Source organism: Eptesicus fuscus, chromosome 14 (genome assembly GCF_027574615.1).
Source record: "Eptesicus fuscus isolate TK198812 chromosome 14, DD_ASM_mEF_20220401, whole genome shotgun sequence".
NCBI lineage: Eukaryota > Metazoa > Chordata > Mammalia > Chiroptera > Vespertilionidae > Eptesicus > Eptesicus fuscus.
In genome coordinates, this window is record NC_072486.1 from 9765892 (window position 1) to 9786448 (window position 20557).

The 20557-nt window shown below is 38.2% G+C and overlaps 1 protein-coding gene across 1 annotated transcript in view; it reads right to left on the reverse strand.

Annotated features, from left to right (window-relative positions):
• CREB5 (cAMP responsive element binding protein 5) overlaps window positions 1-20557 on the reverse strand; it is a 391322-nt gene that overhangs the window by 297264 nt on the left and 73501 nt on the right. The window contains exons 3-4 of the mRNA XM_028155118.2: window positions 19530-19623; window positions 8288-8409 (exon numbers count right to left, since the gene is read on the reverse strand). Of these exons, the coding sequence (XP_028010919.1) occupies window positions 8288-8409; window positions 19530-19623 (216 nt within the window). The remainder of the gene's footprint in view (window positions 1-8287; window positions 8410-19529; window positions 19624-20557) is intronic.

Below are 20557 nucleotides of genomic sequence, written 5' to 3' on the forward strand. Positions count from 1 at the left end.
GGCAGGCCAAACAAGAGGTCCTCACAGCCCCAGTGTGGGTTGATTGTTGTCCCTGGGGAACTTCAGGGCTCCACCATGTTTTTGTTATTTTTTGTTTCTTTTCTTGGTCAATTTTTTAACTTTGCCCCTCCCTCATCCCTGCTTTGGTTCTTTAAAATGCATTCCATGTATAGAATGTTGTAGAATCAAGGCTATGTTTAACGTCTTTCAAACAATGGACTTTCTTTCATACCTGTGACATCCCACACCAACCCTTCTACCTTTTAACAGTGGCAATATTTGAAGGAACTTTTAACTGCAAGTGACAGGCAAACAGCTTCAAGAAGACATTCTTTAAAACTTTTAAATATTTCTGTTAAAAAATGCATTCCATTTTATAATAATACTTAATGTGAAGCATTTCTTTTAAGTTAGGCTGGAGGCCAAAAAACTTTCTTGGAATTTGCAGCAATAAATAACCCAGTAGGAAGTGATGATGGTCTAGACTTGAGGTGATAGAAATGGAAAATACAGAGAAGATATGAGGACTCTTTCCTAGGAAAGTTGACTGGAGTGAATAGGGCACAGGAGGGTGGGGGAGGCAAGCTGACTGCTGTGGTGGGTGAGTGATTAGCCTCTGTCAGAACCAGGGGAGTCAGACGTGGCACTGAGTTTGCGCTGGAAAACTCTGAAGACAGTTCTGGGCAAGTTGAGTTCGAAACAGCAGTGTTATATTCCAATGAGAATGTCAGTAACAGGTGGAGGTTAGAGATAAATATTAAAGTCCAACATAAGGGCTAGATGTATAGGTAAAGAAATTGTCAGGGTGGAGTTGGTTGTTAAGCTATGAGAATGTGTGAATTCTCTGAAGAGAAAGTGTAAACAGAAACCACCTGTGAGTAGATACAACCAAAAGACAAGGCAGCAGAAGCAGAACAGAGAGGTGGGGGAAAAGCCAGAACATGTCACTCCTGCCCTTGGCTCTCTTTAGTGAGTGCCTATCAACTCTTTTTCTTGATAGTTTATTCCCCTGTATTTAAAATGGGGACGACAGTACTGGCATAACCACCTATAATTATTCCGTTAGTGAAGGGACCAAAATCAAGTGATCATGAATAACAAGTTCAAAATGTCATATGTGCATCTGAATATGCTTCTCATGAATATGATCATTGCCATTTTCAGTCACAACTGAACAAGAAATAAATACTGGTGCACGAGAACATGGTTTTATTCTGCAAAATCTTCAACACAAATAGAGAGGTTCCACCAATCAATGTTCATTTTCCTCTAGCAATCTTCATGTTATATTGTAAAAAGGGAAAACAATCCCAATTTCTTGTAATTCCACTCATAGCTGCAAGTGGAAACAAGTACCTCTTATGAGAATACCCATCACAGCCAGGAGTAAATCTAAAATCTTTCTAACTCAAACTTGAGCCTGTGAGATCCGTGTGACCAGTGTTTAAAAAGACCTCAGCTAGCCCAGCCGGCATGGCTCAGTGGTCGAGTGTAGACCTATGAATCCGGAGATCATGGTTCCATTCCCTGTCAAGGCACATGGTTGCGGGCTCGATCCCCAGTAGGGGGTGGGCAGGAGGCAGCCAATCAATGATTCTCTCTCATCATTGATGTTTGTTTTTTTTCTCTCTCCATTCCTCTCTGAAATCAATAAAAATATTTTTAAGAGAGACCCCTGCCTTGCCAGAATAAATGTCATATATATATATGTGTATATATATATATATATTCCATGACAAGAAAACTTAATTGCTTAATACTGAACTCAGAGAACAATAACACCTGCTACTCACAGGCAGAGAGACATTCATCTGCAATTACTGCCACCACCACTGCTGCTGAAGGCAAAGCCATGAACTGCCAAATGATTTAGCATTAGAAATTAGATCCTCTGCCTCAAGAGGTAAGATATGTTTTCTTTAGTGTGGAACTTAGGCCATAAGGACTCATCAATTAAGGTCCAAATTATCCAAATATACAGATTCTCCATGGGAGGAGATGGACAAACCCCCAGTGGCCCTCTCAGCCAGAATTCCTCTAAGCCATGGGCCTTCCCTCGTCATCCAGGCCAAACATACTTGATAGACTGCTCACTCTTTGCAAGGTAATAAGCAATGCATTTTGCCGCTTTGAGGATACTCTGACTCTCCACAAAACAAAATAGTTTTATAAAACAAAAACTACAGGTTTATTTTATTCCCCACTCCATTTTAAAATTGAGGCAGCACCTCAGATCACATCATGAGTCATTGACATATATGGAAATAGATGCCAACTCTTGCTAATCTCTGTTAAAACTGTACTCATTAATCCTAAATCCTAGGGAACTAAGGCACATGAAATAGCTTCCAGTTTATCTGTTTGCCGTTTAGTTGTTTGCCGGAGTGGGATATGAAGACCAAGTCAATTTCTCTTTTCCAGTGTCAAATTCCACCTAAGTTGAGGGCATGTTTTAAACCTATAAGGAGAAAGCTGTAGTGTACTAGAATGGGAAGCAAAAAAATCCTTATAAGGGTTAGGATTTCCAGTTATTTGGGTAGAGGGAGAAATAGGTTGTCTCTCATAATATTGCCAGTGGGTATTTCCTTTTCAACCATGCTGATAAAAACAAAACCAAAAAATCCGAAAAGATCAAAAACAGTCTCATCCAGTACAATTTAACAAGCATGGTGACATTTTAAATACCCGGATAAAACCAAGTTTAGGTTTCAGGATATTCTTTCCTCCAGACTTCTGGAGGACGGGGGATAGTTTTACACAAATATCATAGAAAACATAACACAACCGGAAACATGCAGCTGTTGCAAGTCTGCTCAATTCTGTGTCTTTTCTTTTCCATCCAGAGCCACTCACACCTTCCCCAGAGAGCAGCTGGGCCAGCTAGTGGCTGATAGAGCAAGACTGTGTAGGAAAGCAAAGCAAAGCGCCTCCCTCTCTGCATCCTCTCTCCCCCAAGAGTTGGTGGTGTCGGGTAACATGATTTCCAGGTACAGAATTTAATCAGATTGAGCAGCCCACTGTTCTGAGCTGAGACTGACCTGGCCTTGCCCTGTTCTGTGACTCCTGTTGAGCTGGGATGCAAGATCTTAAGATTGTAGCTTGTCCCTTGTTCCCATGTGTTAAACAGTCAACACCCTCTGGGAATAGACTCACTTTTCATCATTTGGGTAGGAATTCTAGCGCATGGAAATGTCCTAATTTGCTATTGCTGCATCAGCATAATGAGTCATATTTAGGTCCTATGGGAGAATAACAACACTTAGCACTTATACCAGCACTTTTCATCTTCAGGGTCTTTAACCACGTTGGACTGGGATGTTAGATCTCTCTCAGGAAGACAAAGGAGTTAATTTCTAGTCCTTTCAACTCCCCTTCCTTTCTTACACATGCACACACATACACTTGCACAAAACTGTTATCAGATGGCAAAGCTTTCTCTGGCTTCCTAGATTTGCGTTAGTCTATCTTAATAAAAAAGAAATCAAATGTAAAAAGTTAATTCACCCTCCTCTTTCTTTCTTTTTCTTTTTAAAATAATCTTTTGTACCCTCTAATATGGAACACAAAATCAGCATCTCAACTGCCAGTTGTTGGACTCCATTCAGCATTACTGAAAGGGTTCCCATACTTGACTTGAATTTTCATGCCTCATGATCTTCTGTGTCATTGCTAGCCACTGAGGAGAGTTAAATGCCTTGTATTGGAAGATTTTGGAGGGCTCTGCCAAGTTCCATGTTCAGACCTTTTCCTTACTTCATTTCCATTCACTCCTGGCCCAGGTGATCCATCTAGTCTCATGTGTTTAAACCAGTCTGCCAATGACTCCCAAATTTACATCTCCAGACAGGTGGCCACCTCCTTAATTAGACCTATATATCCACCTGTGGATTCATTTTCTCCATTTAAAATAATCCTCTCCATCTTCCCATCATACCTGCTCATCTCACAGGCAACTCCATTCTTCTAGCTGCTTCGGCTAAAAACCCAAATTTGTGCTTGATTCCATTATTTCTGCTACTCCTCAGATCTAACACATCAGCCAATCCTAGTGACTCCCTCTTTGGAAAACAACCAGAATCTAACAATCCCCTCCATCTCCATCTTGACTAGTATGCTAACCATCTTTAATCTAGACTCTTTCAATACACTCCTAACTCGTCTTTCTCCTAACTGGTTGCTGGTGCCTTCCAACAGTTCACTTTCAACTCAGCACCCAAGGCGATATTTCTAATATATAAATCAGATTTTATCACTCTTCTGCTCAAAACCGTTCTATGGTTCCCCATCTCACTCAGAGTAAAAGCCAAAGTCTTCAGGGCTTCCTGGATCTGCCCTCCCACAGCCACTCTTTCGCATTATTACTAGTACACACTCTCCTCCAGCCAAACTGAGCATTCTCTAGCCCCAGGGCTTTGTACTTAATGGTTCTCCACTTGGAACACTCTTCTCCCCAACACATACCTGGTTCAGGCCTTCTCCTCCTTCCTTCAGGTCTCTACCTCATGTCCAATCACCAGCCATGCCCTCCCTAACCACCCTGTGCCACTTCCCTGCCATATTTTTCTCCTTAGCACTAGTTACACATTTTATTGTCTTTACTTGCTTCTTGTTTGTCTTGCCCACTAGAAGTAAGTTACATGAATGCAAGGTTATTTTATTTTCTTCTTCTTACCAGCTTTGGTCAGTAGTATATTCACCAATGCCTTGGACAGTGTCTGCCAAGTGGTGGGCACTTGAAAATTTTTCTTGAATGAATAAATAATGAACAATAATTTCTCATCTGTTTTAGGACATGGACTAGGCCTGATTTGTAAGCCAGAGGCAAGCTTAATTTTTTTAAAAATAATCCTCACCTGAGAACATGTTTTCCATTGGTTTTCTTAAAGAAAGTGAAAAGGAGGGGGAGAGACAGAAAAAGAAACATTGATGTGAGAGAGACATATTGATTGGTTGCCTCCTACATGCACCCCAACTGGGGCCGGGGATCAAGCCTGCAACGGAGGTATGTGCCCCTGACCAGAACTGAACCCGAGACCCCTCAGTCCACAAGCCAACACTCTAACCACTGAGCCAAATCCGTTAGGGCCAACTTTAAATTTATGATACCTGCTAGTGAGAGAAGCTTTTCCAAGGGGCAAAGTCTCTTATTAAAGAGTTTTGAAGCTCTGAACTTAACACTAACACAGAACATTGAGGCAATTGTGGAATGTGTTGCTTGCTATTTATGATATGGATATAGACATTGAGGCTTTTTTTTAGTGGCCATGGCCTGCCTCTAGCCTGTCCTCCCTGTATGCACACAGTGGGATACTTTTGGAAAAGTGTTAGATATAGTCTATAGAACGTAATTTTCCCCAATGTACAGCCACATGGGAGAAGCAAAGATCAACTCTCTATTTACCCTTTAATAGAATTTTCTAGATCAAACTACAGTTAGAAATTTAAAGGTACAGGGAATGAACAGCTCAATCTTTCCACTATTTTGTATAAAGTACTTAGAAAGTTCTAGCAAGACTTTATAAGCAAATTCTCCAGATCAATTCATCCATCTTCCACTTTACTAAAACTTGCTGAGGAAATGAATGCAAGTCTTTTATTAAAAGACAAGAAGAAAAAGAAATCAGAAGAGAGTTGTGGATATAGGGAGAAAAATAAATGATTATCTGAATGTGGAGCAAAAGGGAAGAAGGAGAACATAGGACTCAGTAATAATCAGGTATGCATTAAATAAAGAGCTGTATTCCTACCTTTTAAGCAGAGAACAAATAAATGAAGTGGGATCTGGGGTTGGCAGTATGCCAAGGATGATGGTAGCTGGAGAAATGTGATCCAACGGTGGATGAGACTGTATTGGCAGATTGGAAAGCATCCCCTCCTCATTTCTCCACCTTGTTGCTTCCAAAGAAATGCTAGAGCAGAAGCTATCAATACAGCCCATTTGGATGAGTCACCATGCAAAGGGCCTTAAGAAGGTACCCTCTTGTGGAGCCATGGGTACCCGGGGCTGGATTTGGCTCATCTGGTTTGAACAAGGCAAGGGAAGAGGATACCTCAACAGCCTTAATGTTCTCCACCTTCCAGGGTGTGCAAGTGACGTGGGGGTATGAGACAGTGACCTGCTGAGAGGTCTGCCCCCAAACCATGGGGAAATCTGACTGTAGGATCCCCACCACCACATAACCATCAAGAAATTATCACATGGCTAAGAGCGACATTTAAAAAAGAAAATACAACTATAATAGTCCTCTTTTTCAACTTTGCTTGCCTAATTATCTTAATTTTTAAAGCTTAATTATTTATACTCTTTTTCAACTCATAAAAAAATGTATAGCCTGAAAATGTTTCTTAAATTAAAAATCTGGACCAGAGGAAATATAAACTGGAATTGAAAGTCTAGTCTGGGAGGAAGTAAAATGCCCTCATAACTGTGTTCTACCAAGTTCTCAAAGGTAAGCAGTAAGTTTGGCTTATGTTAACTGAGCAGTCAAAGCGAAAAGAGAAACAGAACCAGTTACATGATTCTCAGGTTCATGAGAAAAAAATATTTCAGTTCCTCAGGGGAAGCAAACTATTTCCTGGAATTCAGATCTGCAAGAATTTCCTCCCACGGGACTTCATATAGGAGATCATGAGTACTATATAATGGAGACCACCTAAAATCACAGCCCTACCATGGGCTTCCTAAGCTGTCCTTGGTAAATGTCTTTAGGAAAAATCAAAGGCATCCACTTCAGTTAAAGCCACTCTATCAGAAATGAAGACAGTTTGAATCAAGTACACACCGTTCATATAGTTCAGTATAATCTAAAACTCTAACTTCCAATAGCTTGAGAAATGAATTAACTTAGTCTTTTACATATACCATGCCTATCAGGAGAGCTAAATTTACTACTCAACAAGGGGAAATTTACTCAAGTGTTTGGTTTGGGGCTCTTCTTCTCCCTTGCTTTTTCATAGTTTTTTTTTTGTTTGTTTGTTTGTTTTTTTAAGAAACCTATTTCTAATGCAATGAAATATAGAATATGCACCTTTTATTTTCATTGTGTTAATTTTTTAAGTGCTTAGAACAGTGTCTGGCAAATAAATGCTAAATAAGTGTTTGCTTAGAAAAAGAAAAAAGGTCCTTCCTATCACTGAGGTGGTAGGGATGGGGGCATCAAGTATGAATGACAAATTAATCATAAACAAATAAAATGAGTTGACAGAGATTTTATATCCCTCTTACTGTAACCTTCACCTATTCTCCTGATTTTCTTCGAAAGCAGTATGAGCTGAATACAAGCCTTTGACTATTTTGATGTGAGAACATGACATGAAAAACCTGGTGGAGAGGGATTATTAAAATTTCACATAGAAGAGGATTCAAAGGTTTTGAAACACTTAGGGAAACATCAGAGCCTTTTAAAATTTCTTCTCCGGATGGAACAGCTGGAACTTCAGAATCCATTACAACCTAGCTGGTCCTTCCTGCCAACCAACTTTCACATTTTAAGATTGTTCATGGAATGTGTCTAATTTGTTGTTTCATACATTTTGGGCACTCAATAATGCTCTATAAAAACAATGAAAAAAGCACTAAAATGCTTCATTATCACACTTACTTATGACTTCATTTCCTTTCCTTAATCTTATAAAGTGATTTGAAAATGCCAGCACAACATTACAATAAAACTGAATATGTTCTGGAGGAATTCATAAAGTGGATTTTCTAAACTTTCCATACCTCCAGTTAACCTATTTATCTCAATAGCAACAGATGTTCCATAATATAACTAGGAAGTAACTGTGAACATGGGACATCAAAGTTAAAACCTGGGTCAAAAATTAGACAAACCTCCTCTAATACTGCTATAATTTTTCACCTGTTGTCTCTTTGAATCTTGTAAAGCTTGCTATTAAATATTTAGGAAAACAACTAGTTTTGAACAGAAAAAGTCTGTGAGTTTATCTGACTCAGATTCAAGAATCAGGTAGTGTGTTGTTTTTTAAGGTTTTGTTTTTTTGTGTTGTTTTGTTTTTTGGGTTTTTTTTTTTTTTTTGCTTGAATTTAGTATTTAGATACCAGTTTTTCCCATGATTTTTCTAGCTTCAGGTTCTATCACAATCAGGGATTCATCCTTTTTTAAAACAAAACAAAACATTAAATGGACATTTGCAAATGGATAAAATACTAATTAAGGGCCAAGCCACATCAGCAATCAACCTGCAGTGCCATCCATGTCCACCAAGAGTTTCCACCAGGTGCTGGAGGAGGCACCTCTCGAGGTATCCATCCCAGCAAACCTACCCGCTTACTGCTCTCCTCCTCCTGAGCCTTCCTGAACTCATGCTCTAGAGAGCAATCCAGCTCATTGAAGAGTCCCACTTCCTCGCAGTTCTTCAGGAATCTCGTTGGGGTTGGAGTCTGATCTGAAAACAGAGACCGAGTGATCATTCATGGGATCTTTTCCTCAAAAGCTAGTGGGAAGCCTATATTCAATTCACAACTCCCCTCCCCTCACCTTAATTAAGATGCCGATTGGCCACCCATAATCTTCCAGCCCTTTAAATAAAGTGAGAATATGAAAGAAAATTAAACCATAAATCCCAAAGGAGGAACATGGTGTGTAGTTGGCTACAGTAGGTAAGGGATTTCCAAACCTCCCTCCAGACAACTTGGGGAGGTCCCACCCTTGACTTGCTGGGTCCATATCACTGGAATTACACTGCAAAACTAACTGGAAAAAATATTTAACTAAAATCAGCCAAAAAATCTGCTGAGCCCATGATAAGCCTAATTTCACGGGGCTGGGAGGAAAAAGGACTTTGTAGATTTTTATACCAAACAAAGAGAAATACACAGACATGTAAATTCCTTTTCCATAAAGGAGAAGGAAAATTTAGCAATTCTCTCATTTTGAGAGTCACAGAGAATGATGAAAGGTTCCAAGTCAAATACATTCAACTCCTAACCCATTAAAAATATAATAATTAATTTTTGTTTTCTTTGCTATAGCTAAAAGAATGTCCTGAGAATATTCTTTAAAAGGAATAAAATTTATTTCCTATTTGGACTGTCTAGAGCAGCAGCCCTCATGGACCACTGGTTGGCGACCACTGGTTTAGAGAGCTTATTACTTTGAAAACTGAAGGATCTCAAGCCACTATTTGTGGCTTAATATTTGCCCATTTTACCAACTATTTTCTCACAACATTCTCTATAATCTAGATCTCACAGATTCTGTGAGATAAGTAGGGTGTATATTATTTTAGAAATGAATTAGTTAAGTAACTTGAACAAGCTCACACAAATTGTAACCATCTTATCACTATAAAGTCCCATTTTACCTACAAACATACTCCCTTCTCAATCTGAATCCTGAGCTTTGACCAGACTCTCCCAGCTCCAAAGAACTCTGTTGTATGTGTAAAAGACAACACTGACAACCCAGAAATCTAGATTTGAAAGTGCGTGATATGGGGGAAATTACCTCAATTCTCTAGACCTCACAGTCCTCATCTTTTAAATCAAGTTCTAAAGTTACATAATTTTGTGAATCCTAAAATCACCATCATAATGGGTTCCCTTCAAACAGCACAGTCATTAGGCCAAAGAAACATATGACCATTTCAAGGACAGCTAAATGGGAATATAAGTAAGAGCTGGTTGGTTAGACACTAGATATTAGGCCAGAGATAAGGGCTAGATATACAGATAAAGGGGCTTTCTGAATAGAAGGTGTAAGTAGTTAAGACCTGAAAGTGGAAATAAAACTGTGTGTGTGTGTGTGTGTGTGTGTGTGTGTGTGTGTGCATATTCTTCCATTTATTGAGTGCTTATTCCAAGCCAGGCATAGTGCTAAGCGTTTTTGTATGCACCATCTCATTAATGTTCTCACCAATCACACTAAGTAAAAATTATTTTCCCCATTTTACTTATGAGGACACTGAAACTTAACCCAGGCCTAATTTAGAAATTGGGTCCCATAATCATATCAGTAATTGATAATCCTAACAATCTTTGGTTCTTTTGAAATATCTGGGAATCACTGAATTCCTCATACAATAAAGCTGTATTACAATCCCATAGACTCTCTACTATCTTGCAGAAACATTTTTGGTGACTAAAAAAACTGAGAAAATATCACATGTGAAAATGGAAATATTAGACCACTTGCCATCAGTTGGAATTTAGTTTTCCAGGTTTTACTTTCCTTTTATTTCCCTATGATTCTTTGTTGTAGATTTATAAGTTGAGGACCATGATTCCAGGGACAGAAAACAGTCATCCTGGAGGCTCCAAGTCCTGAACAACGAGCCGAGTTCAGGAGATGGCCCAGGAAATCGAGTCCAGGCTAGCATCGGGGGCCAATCCCCAAGCAAAGTTGACAGATGTCTTATGTCTCCTCTAAAGCAAAATTATTGCCAAATACCAGCCCATGCTCACATATATCAGCAAAGGAGGTTGAAGAAGCATGGCACAGGGACAGGGATGTCTCTGTCATCATGGGCCTCTCTACAACAATAGAAACAAAAGCGAGGGAACAAGGGGAGCCAGGGCTGTAAATGGAGTTAGTTCCTCCCATCTCAAGAGCAGAATACCCAGATGAAGGCCCCAGAGTTGTTGCCAAATGGGACTTTTTTTGCGGTATGATATAGTGAGAGAAAAACAAAACAGATATCTATGTCCACATTTGGAATAGATAAGGCACACTGTTCCTAATTTTTTATTCATTTTCTTCTTGTGAATGAGCCATTCTTTCCAGTTACAACAGGAACCAGACAATGGAGCTTAACTTTTGTTTTAACATTTATTAGAATTAATACAGGGTCTCCAGTTGTCTTTGATCCCACATGGTACCAGTTCCAAGTAAGCCAGGAAATGTGCAAATCTTCAAAAAGGGAACAGCTAAATCTATCAGCAGCTTAAATAAAAGAGGCAGAGGTTCTTAGCCACATGAATGCCTTGTCAAATAACTGTTCCAGCTGAAATTAGACCTGAAGTGGGTAATGTCCATGGCCATAAATTAAAATTCTTGTAAACCACACCCTATTTAAAACTAAGTGCATACACTGGTTAGTTACAGCAGCAGCAATTTCCATATCCTGAATGATAGGGGCCAGTGCTTTCTTGGTGGATAATATCTAATGTGTGTCCAGGAGGCCATACTCCAGGGACTTACAGGAACTCCAGTGGGAACTCAGAGCTGAGACGATTGTTTAAGGACTTTTGCTCACCATTCTTTTAAGTGTTTCCACTTCAGTGAGGACCATCTGAATGACAGAGGGAGATAACACAAATCTCAAAGGAAACTGAAAGTTAAGTAACTTTTGAGTCGGAACTTGACCTGCATTGACAGTGATTTGTTGTTACTGCCTTTGTAAATCTGAATTGGCACTGCATAAGCATCTGCTTGTTACCTTCTCGCAGGTTGCAAATAGCATCCATGTTCTTAGGAGACACCTGGGGTCAGTGCACGTGAGAAATCTTACCACTTCTACTCATCTCACGCGTCCTTGGGGATCTCTTTACCCACTGAACAATGAAGATTTGACACCAGAGGGATTAAAAAATCCTTTGTAACATTTGCCATATTTCAATACCTAGTTACCTTCCTGGTGAATCTATTTCTTAAAAAAAGGAGCATCTTGTCAGAATTGCAGCCTCTGTAGATAGCTAGGGAAAGGACACTGGCCGTGTGGAGACACTACCTGTATATCTACCCGGAAGAGTGTCACAAACAGCATTATGATTTAGGAATTCACCCACCAGTATACAACAGGAAATCCTGTATGCCACATTGCATCTGGGAAGGAAAACAAGTATAAGACTAGAACTATTAGAAAAAAAATAGTAACTCATTAAGTTTTCTCATCAGTCCATGGTCTGCCTAGCATCAGTGCTTCAGACTCAGTGAATATGATTATTTCAAAGTCTAAATGACAAGCACAAAGCTAAAGCCTGAAACCTGATTCTTCTTTTAAAAAGTGGTGAGTCTGCTCAAATTTAATAATAGGTTGCTATCTTATTCGGTTTCAGAGCTGCATTTGAGTTAAGTATTTGTCTATGTTTTATTTTCCTCAATGATAAAAAAATGGCAGAGCAACAAGTCATCAATTAAGGAAAAAGAAAAAAGGAAAAGAAAATCAGAGTTCCCATCATACACTGGAGGAGAAGAATGTGAACGCCCTAAGCAAAATTTTCTTTCCTATTGGTCTGATATTCTTAACTATTGTTATTACTAAAGGACTATGTAAAGTAATTTTACATCATTTCATATTAAATTGATGGTGGCTAGTAATTCTATGAAAGCCTCACTAATTCAGACCAGTTATAAAAAAAGATCAGTTTGAATTAGTGACTATTCTAATTATAGGGTATTTTTAAAAGGCAGTGCATTTTTTTATTATTTGCATGACTTAATTTCAGCCAACAAAATGTGGCTTAATGGAATTCCCAAGAGTGCACTCAAATCAATAGAGAAAATAATTGGAATTAGCTTATCTATTTTAGTAAGAGTTGGGGTTCTCAAACAAGGCAATTTTCTTAGATACTTTTTACATTTGGTTTATATTTATAGCTATCGCATGAATTTTTCAGTAATGCTTTCTTTATAATATTCTTACTTAGTCCCTATATGAATGTTAATAAAGTCCTGATTAAGAGAGTTTACATTAAATAAATTTGAAAATACATAATCCTTCATAACAGCAATAATCAGTAACAAATGAGAGAATTCCACAGAATTCCAGACAGGCTTCTTTGCAATAAATGTGCCTTTTATTAAGTATAAAAGTACAATAGAAGTGATAGGGTCCTCTCAGTGACACTGATATTTCTATTTCCCTTTATACCAAGATGCAGTGCTACCATGAGTCAAACCAAAGCAACTCTGGTTTTAGAACAACAGCTGTGGGATGCTTAAAAAACGGACCATGGCCGGGGTGATCCAAATCACTGAGAGATGAGACACTCTCATACTCTTGAATCGTCTGCTGGAATCTGTACTTTGTCAAGGTGGACAGCTGGTGGACTAGATACCCTGAGAGTGCCTATGAGACAAGTCAAAAAGGCTCTGAAAAGGGCCTTTCTTAGGACACATAGCTGCAGAAACATAGATTTAGATTTAAATCAAACAATTATATGTTCTACATCTCCTATCAGCCATGGCCTACCCCAAGTGTGCCAACAGCAATCAAGCCATGATTTTAATTTGCTTTAGAAGAGCTGAGCTGGTAAAAAGGGTTAGTAACACTGTGAGATCATGTCTCTGCTGGCCAAGTGAACTAAGGGATCCAAGGCGATTGTCTTATCAAAACCTGCCCCAAATAGTGAAAGCTCAAGCTTAACATTTCCACTTAGTCACTAATTTGCCCGAGTTCTCTGACACTCTTTGTCAAAGGGGAGGGTTTCCAGATGGAATAGACTGGAAGCCAGTTTTTCATACATAAAAGATGACTGCAGATCAAGGCCTCTAAGGTATTCAGGTGAATCATTTAAAGTTCTATTTTGCCAGCTTGAAACATGCTTGAGAAGCTCCTATAAATGCCAATAGCCACTTGTTGCCATGAACAAGATAATCTGATTTAAAAACACCATCCTTGTTCCTCTAAATGCTAATGTGTTAGTATAATCTCCTTCTAAAAACTTTCATTTTCTTCATTTGATTGCTATTAAATAGATAAGTCAGTAATAAAAGAAAAAGCAGTTCATAGATTTATATTCAAACACAAATGTAAGACCAAAGCACGTTCTTAGTATGTATAGCTCACCAAATCCAGGTGTATAGTAAGAAAATTATAGACACATAGGGACTTTAGACAAACTGCTCATCCTCTTGATTTTGTTTCCTCATATGAAAAAGTAGCTAGAATTAAATGATACAATGCATGGAAAGGAGAAGGCACAATTGCAGGCACAAGACAAGGCAATGAATGGAAGCTATTGTTATTAGCATGCTGCCCTCTGGTGCAAACCATGTCCATCACCCTCTGTTCCATTAAGATTGGATTAATTTACAAAGTGGGAATTCACTATGTACTTTCACCTTCAATGGAAGAGGAAGTAAACATGGGGTGAGTGTGTGTGTGTGTGTGTGTGTGTGTGTGTGAGAGAGATTTATTTACTCAGTCAGGGGTTTTATATTCTAGTTCATTCCAAAAACAATTTGGGTAAGGTATATTACCTTCCCTTTGGCTTCCCCCTCAAAATGCCCATGGATGATTAAGCAGAGTTTGTAACAAAGAGACACAAGCAATAGATTTGGGCTGAAGTTGTCTGGTTGATCAGGACCAGTATCTTGGAAACAAATGTTCCACTTCATTGAACAACATTATTTCTTTCTGCAAAGAATTAGATTTACAGCCTATTAAAGATAGGTCCTAATTCTAGACTTAATCCAGGGACACAGTTGGGTTCTGAGAGACTATATTGTCATTTATGTTAGATGCTCTGTATCAGATGGTGATAAGGAAGGTGGAATGAGGAAGCTAGTCTCTCTGGCCTCTCTTCTGTGTGTCAGCTCAAGATATAGTCAGCTGCACCACATATGGTTTTGTGGTTTTACTACTTCCAGTCTCACCATATTCACAAGATAAGGAGAAAGGACACCTGAGCCCACAGTACTGAACATCAGGTCTTGGCTGAAATACCACCCATGCAAAGAGGGCTTTCCCAACCTTCCTTAGGCAGTCTGCTTACCACTTGTGTCCCACTGTCATGTTTTACCTTATTAGTGACAGCATTTATCACTAGTGGATATTTTCTTATTTATTTATCTGGGGAGGGGGTTGTCTATTATTTCTCTTCTTCCCCACTCCCAATACAGTATACGAAGTTCCATGGAAGATGGACCTCATCAGTCTTGTTCATTGCAGCATTCCTAGCACCTTGTCGGATCCTATTTTTGTTGAATAAGTGTTTGTTGAATGAAGGAATAAGTGAAGTTCAAGTGTGTTGAACTTTCACCTTTCCTGAAAGGTGAAACCCAATCAACATCTCTGATGGGAAGTCTAAGAAAGAGACAGGTGGGTCCATGCCTTTAAATGCCTAGTAATCTCACCATGAAGCAAAACCCATAATCTAAGACAATATTTCCACCATGTTATGCCAACACACAGCACATGTGTATACAAACACATACACACATTTGGAATATTATTTCCTTGTTCGGCTATAAATAAAATTGCCCTTTATTTTCCTGCACAGAACTTGGGTACCCTGTAAATAAGTGGGGGTGGGGATTTCTGAGAGGGCAAAATTTAGGAATTTCTGGATGCCTAACCATATTGCCATTAAAATAGATCCAAACATCATCCTCTTTATCTTTAACACTGAAATTTTATCATATTTCAAACCAAACAGAACTTATGTCACAGAACAGCTGATAATTCTGCAACCTGTGTATAGAAGTATATTGTCCTCAATTGATTCTCTCTTTGAACTTGGCATCTAAAAACCTTTGATATCACAACTTCCCTCACCATGAAATTATCATCTATCAGATCAAGAACAGCTTAAAGTAAAGAGTTGAGTCCATCATAATATCAGGACTCTGTAAATGGGCCATGTGGATCAAATAAGAATGGGAGGATCAATGAGGGAAGGGCTACATGTTTTTGCCCCCAGAATCCAAAACCATCCCCATTCATGTGCCTACTAGTCCTGTCCCTTTAGACTGGGAGGTCTTTATGTTTACTGTCTATTTATAAGAGCAGCTGCAGCTTAATCAAGCACATGACTACCACCTTGACTACCCTGCCTTGTGGCAGGTCAAAGATCACTCTGGCCTAAATAAAATGGACTTTGTGCCAAGGCTATGTAATTATTTTAGATACTACAACTCTTTGGACATTTATCTTTGAAGAGTATATCTGCAGTGTCTTAATAACTTCCCTAACTTCAATATTTATAATTAATAAATGCTGAAGTGATTTTCCAAAATACAACTTAACAAGATATCGTGAAATTAGTAATGAATATACATACTACTATACTTTATCTTCTTAATGTCAAATTCTAGTTCATTTGGAATAAAATTTTGTTTAATTGAATATTGCTTTAAAAAAATGGCCCAAGAGGGACTTGAAAACTTTTGCCCTGATGATGTTTGCTGATTTAAGATTGGTTTATACTATTTTTATTAGTAATATATTTAAAACTGTAAAAGATCATTCATCTTCATGATAGGCCACAACATAGGCTTCAAGTATATTAAGAAATAAAAATTTAATGAACCTATTTTAATAAGAGTAAATTCTGCAGCTTTTAATAAATTCAAATCTCAGTAAGTCAAGATATACACAAGTAAAAACTTCAATCATATTTGTAATCACACTCTAATATGCTAAAACTACAATGAGATTTGAGATAAATACATATTGAAGTATTTCCCATTATTGTTCAATGTGGACAACACTGGCTTATGACATGTAGTAGACCTCAGTCCTCTAAATGCAAAGTAATAAAGTTGGACTGGATATCTCTGTATTCCATCCCAGCAAGAAAATTCTACCAGACTACGAACATGCAGAACGAGTAACAAGTTAAAAAATTTAGCACTTAATTTCATTGGGAATATGAAATGACTTCATACCAGCTTCAACATAAAGCATGGGAAAGCAGAAGAAAATATGCCAATATATTATTCATGCTGTTTTTCCCCATTTATTTCTCCCTTCATTTTCTTACTCCAAGTTTGACATAATAAAAATTAGAGTGACTTTTCTCCCAATATTTTTCCACCTGACACTGCCAGTTATTGGCAGCAACAGCCTTAAACTAACAAGGGTCTGATAAGTCCAATTGAAAAGCTGCAAGAACTTAATCAAAACCCTGCTCATATCCATTATATAGAAATGTTCACAGATCTTTAGCTACTTTTTTCAGACCTTCAGATGGGACTTTTTGGAGGTCTTACTAGCAATATGCCGATAAGATACTATGCTGACACCACTATACTGGTAATATCTCCACATAATTACCACCCCCTAATAGTTATCTCCCACTCCCCTACCACCATGAAGTCTATTTTAGAGATCCTATTTGGGAAAAATAAAGGAAGAACTTATGTATTTAAATATTTGGAATTGCAAAGTCTACAGCCTTGCTACTTGCATATATAGGTTCACTTTTGAACTATGAAGTTATAGCATCAGTGACTCTATAGGAAGTAAGAAGTAATAAAAACACAAGAACTGACGGTCCTTCTTAGCCCTTGTAGGTTTTTATAATTCTTACAAATTTGAGTTTCTGCATCTCTGTTTCTAGACTTCACACAAACTATTTCTGAAGAGCCAGCTGGTTCAGTAAAAACAAACAAGCAGAGAGAGAGGTGAGAGGTGGTGATGGAGGGACAAGGAAGAGGACGCCTTGGACTTTGGAGCGTCTTTCAAACCACAATGTATTTGAACTATTAGCAAGTCACTAGTGGGTTGATGAAGCTGTGTGGATAGCTCTGTCACCAGGAGTATTTGATTGGGTATATAAACTTGTAAAGCCTGACCATGCAGTGGCCAGTACAAGTCAATGGGTTAGGACTGCAGGATCAAGGTCCTCATCTTTGCTGTTTGGTGAGCTTGGAAAAGCGGCTCCATGTCCTTGTGTGTCTCCTCCTCTATCAGTAATAAGAATTGTAAAAATAATCTGTCTGACAAACTCTTGGCGGATTTACTAGTAATTGGGCTAATAAAATACTTGTAAGATTTAAGTGCCATAGAAATGTTAAATTATAATCGCCAGGGCCATCAGCTGTTCTTGTGCTATCACTCTAACGCATTCATGGATGCCTCACTCTCTCACAATGCCAGGGAGCTGGTGGCTCTGGGGAAATATTTCCAGCCTAAGAAGGGTAATGGGAAATGCTTCAATTACCCTGCTGGGATTTATGAAACACTTCAATTTACATTCTTTCATTGAATCTTCACAATAAGCCTGTGGAATAGATTTGGCAGATAAAATCATTCCCATTTTATGGAAAAAAGAAACCGAGGCTCAGAAGGGTGTGTTAACTTCCTCAAGATCAGACAGCTGGTGGAGTCAGAGCCCAGGCTAGACAGAGTTTAAGTTTCCTCACCCCTGGCCTTGTCCTCTTCCTAACTTACCATACCACCTATCAAATTGGGAAGGAATGGCAATTAATGGATTATTATTTTTTACTTCTGCTCACATTTGCTGAGAACTTGCTGTTTCCATGCAGTATCTCTTTTAATCTCCCACGTTTGAAGGGGATATTGTTTCTTAAGGAAAACTTCACCTACCACTTCAGTCCAGAAAGAAAGCCCTTTCTATTAAAGTTGCAGAGTATTTTTCCTTACAGTACTCATTTGATATCAAGTATTCCTTTACTTGTGGTAGAGTTACCTCCAATAAATCCATCATAAGTTGAAAATATAAGTCAAAAATGCATCTAATATATCTAACGTACTGAACATGATGGCTTAGTCTAGCCTGCCTTAAATGTGCTCAGAACACTTACTTTACCCTACAGTTGGGCAATTATCTTGAGTTTATCTCAGGAGTAATTGTCCTCTTCTTCTCACCAGAAGCAGGAGACACAGTTCAAAGTGAGAATCAACTGAGGACAATATACTTCCATACATAGGTTATAGACATGATGGGATGCGAAAACACAAAACACAATATCCCAAAACTACTGACAACACAGGACACTAGTGCAGTGGTCGGCAAACCGCGGCTCTTTGGCCCCTTGAGTGTGGCTCTTCCACAAAATACCATGTGTGGGTGCGCACGTACAGTGCGATTGAAACTTCGTGGCCCATGTGCAGAAGTCTGTTTTCAGCTCTCAAAAGAAATTTCAATCGTTGTACTGTTGATATTTGGCTCTGTTGACTAATGAGTTTGCCGACCACTGCTCTAGCGTATCAGTTATTTCACCTCGTGATCTCGTGGCTGAGCAGAGCTGCTGCTCACTGCCTCTGCCCAGCATCATGAGAGAAAAGATCAAGATTCAAAATTCAAAATTCGAAGTTCATTTTCTACTGAATGCATATCTCTTTCACACCATCACAAACTCAAAAAGTTGTAAGTTGAACCATCATAAATCAAACTACCAGTATCTAGTAAGTCGTGGACCATCTGGATATCTGGATATCATGGACAGCCCCAGTCCTCTATTTTGGCTAAGTGTTAGGGAACACATTAATTGTGACGCCCTTGAGAACAGAAATCATATAAATTTTTACACCTTGCATGTCACTCAGAACAATGCAATGTGCATTACAGATGCTTAATTTATATTTGCCGCCTGAGTGATCACAGGTGTGTGCTTTTTAAAAAGATATATGGAGCCAAGTTTTAGAGTTATAAATATTTACATGCCAGAAAATGAAAAGTCACAGCTCTCCAATTATTTGAGTGAACACTGCATTAGCTGATTATATTTTTGCTTACCATTATTTTAAGTCTTTTTTATACCTTAGAAATGTATATTTTCATGGCACAGAATTTTCTAGTGGAAATCATCCTATCATGAGTAGAACAAGTATTGGTGGCTGATCACCCAAAGCTTCTTTGCCTGATGGCTCCTTACCTGATAACATATTGTCTGTTTTTATTGAGGGAAACTTCAAAGTCATTTCATGCTTGTGCCTATGAATCATCAGATGGTCCTCTGTTGGGAAGCGCTGTCAGACAAATAGAGAAAAAAAAGGAGAGGGGAGAGGAGCCATTCAGTTTTGTAATATATATTTGCCATTACAGAGAAAAAGATTTATTCAGCATCGCAAATGTGACAGGCAAAACAAAAAACTGTTCTGAAAAAGTGTGAAAGCAAGAGTAAGTAAAATGATAAATTATTTTCTGTGAGCAAATATACTGGGATGTTCCTTTGAATTACTCCCAAATATATGCATCATTATTTCCATTATAACTAACCAGGGCCTTAATTATGTTGTAGAAAAATCTGGCTAAGTACTAAAAAGACATAGAAGATCTTTGCCTTCCACTATTCTATGACTCCCCACACCTCCCCTGGGAATTCCTTTGAAGGCCTTTTATTCTTAGGCATAATAATAAAGACTTGAATATAACCAACTGTGATGAGTCATCAGTAAACTAGATGCTTCCTTAGAAACTAGAGGTATCTAAGGATAGACCTTAAGTTTGTATTTAGATGAAGATAAAACAGAGAGAGGAAACTTACTACTATTGAAAATATTAAAATAATATCTACAAGAGAAATATGCTGTGTTTTTAAAGAATAAAAGATTGTTTAAATGGATGTTTATTTATGATTGCAAAGAATAACTAACCTGACAAAAGTAATCTTCCATTTCTACATAAACATATGAGAAAGGCATGCCCAATTTTTAAAATTAATTTAGACCTGAGTAGTCCTGAAGTTTTGCAAAACTATTTGGAACTCTTCTCTAGTAGTTATTGTTATCCATAATGATGTAAAAGTAAGTCTAAGACATAATAAGTATGCTAGACATTATCTACAGATTAACTGAAAGTAGGAGAAATGTATGAAGTAGGAAAAAAATTTGATTCATGTCAGACTTAGGAAAGAATTACAGGTCTTGATTAATTATTTGACATATAAACCTACAAGTGTGC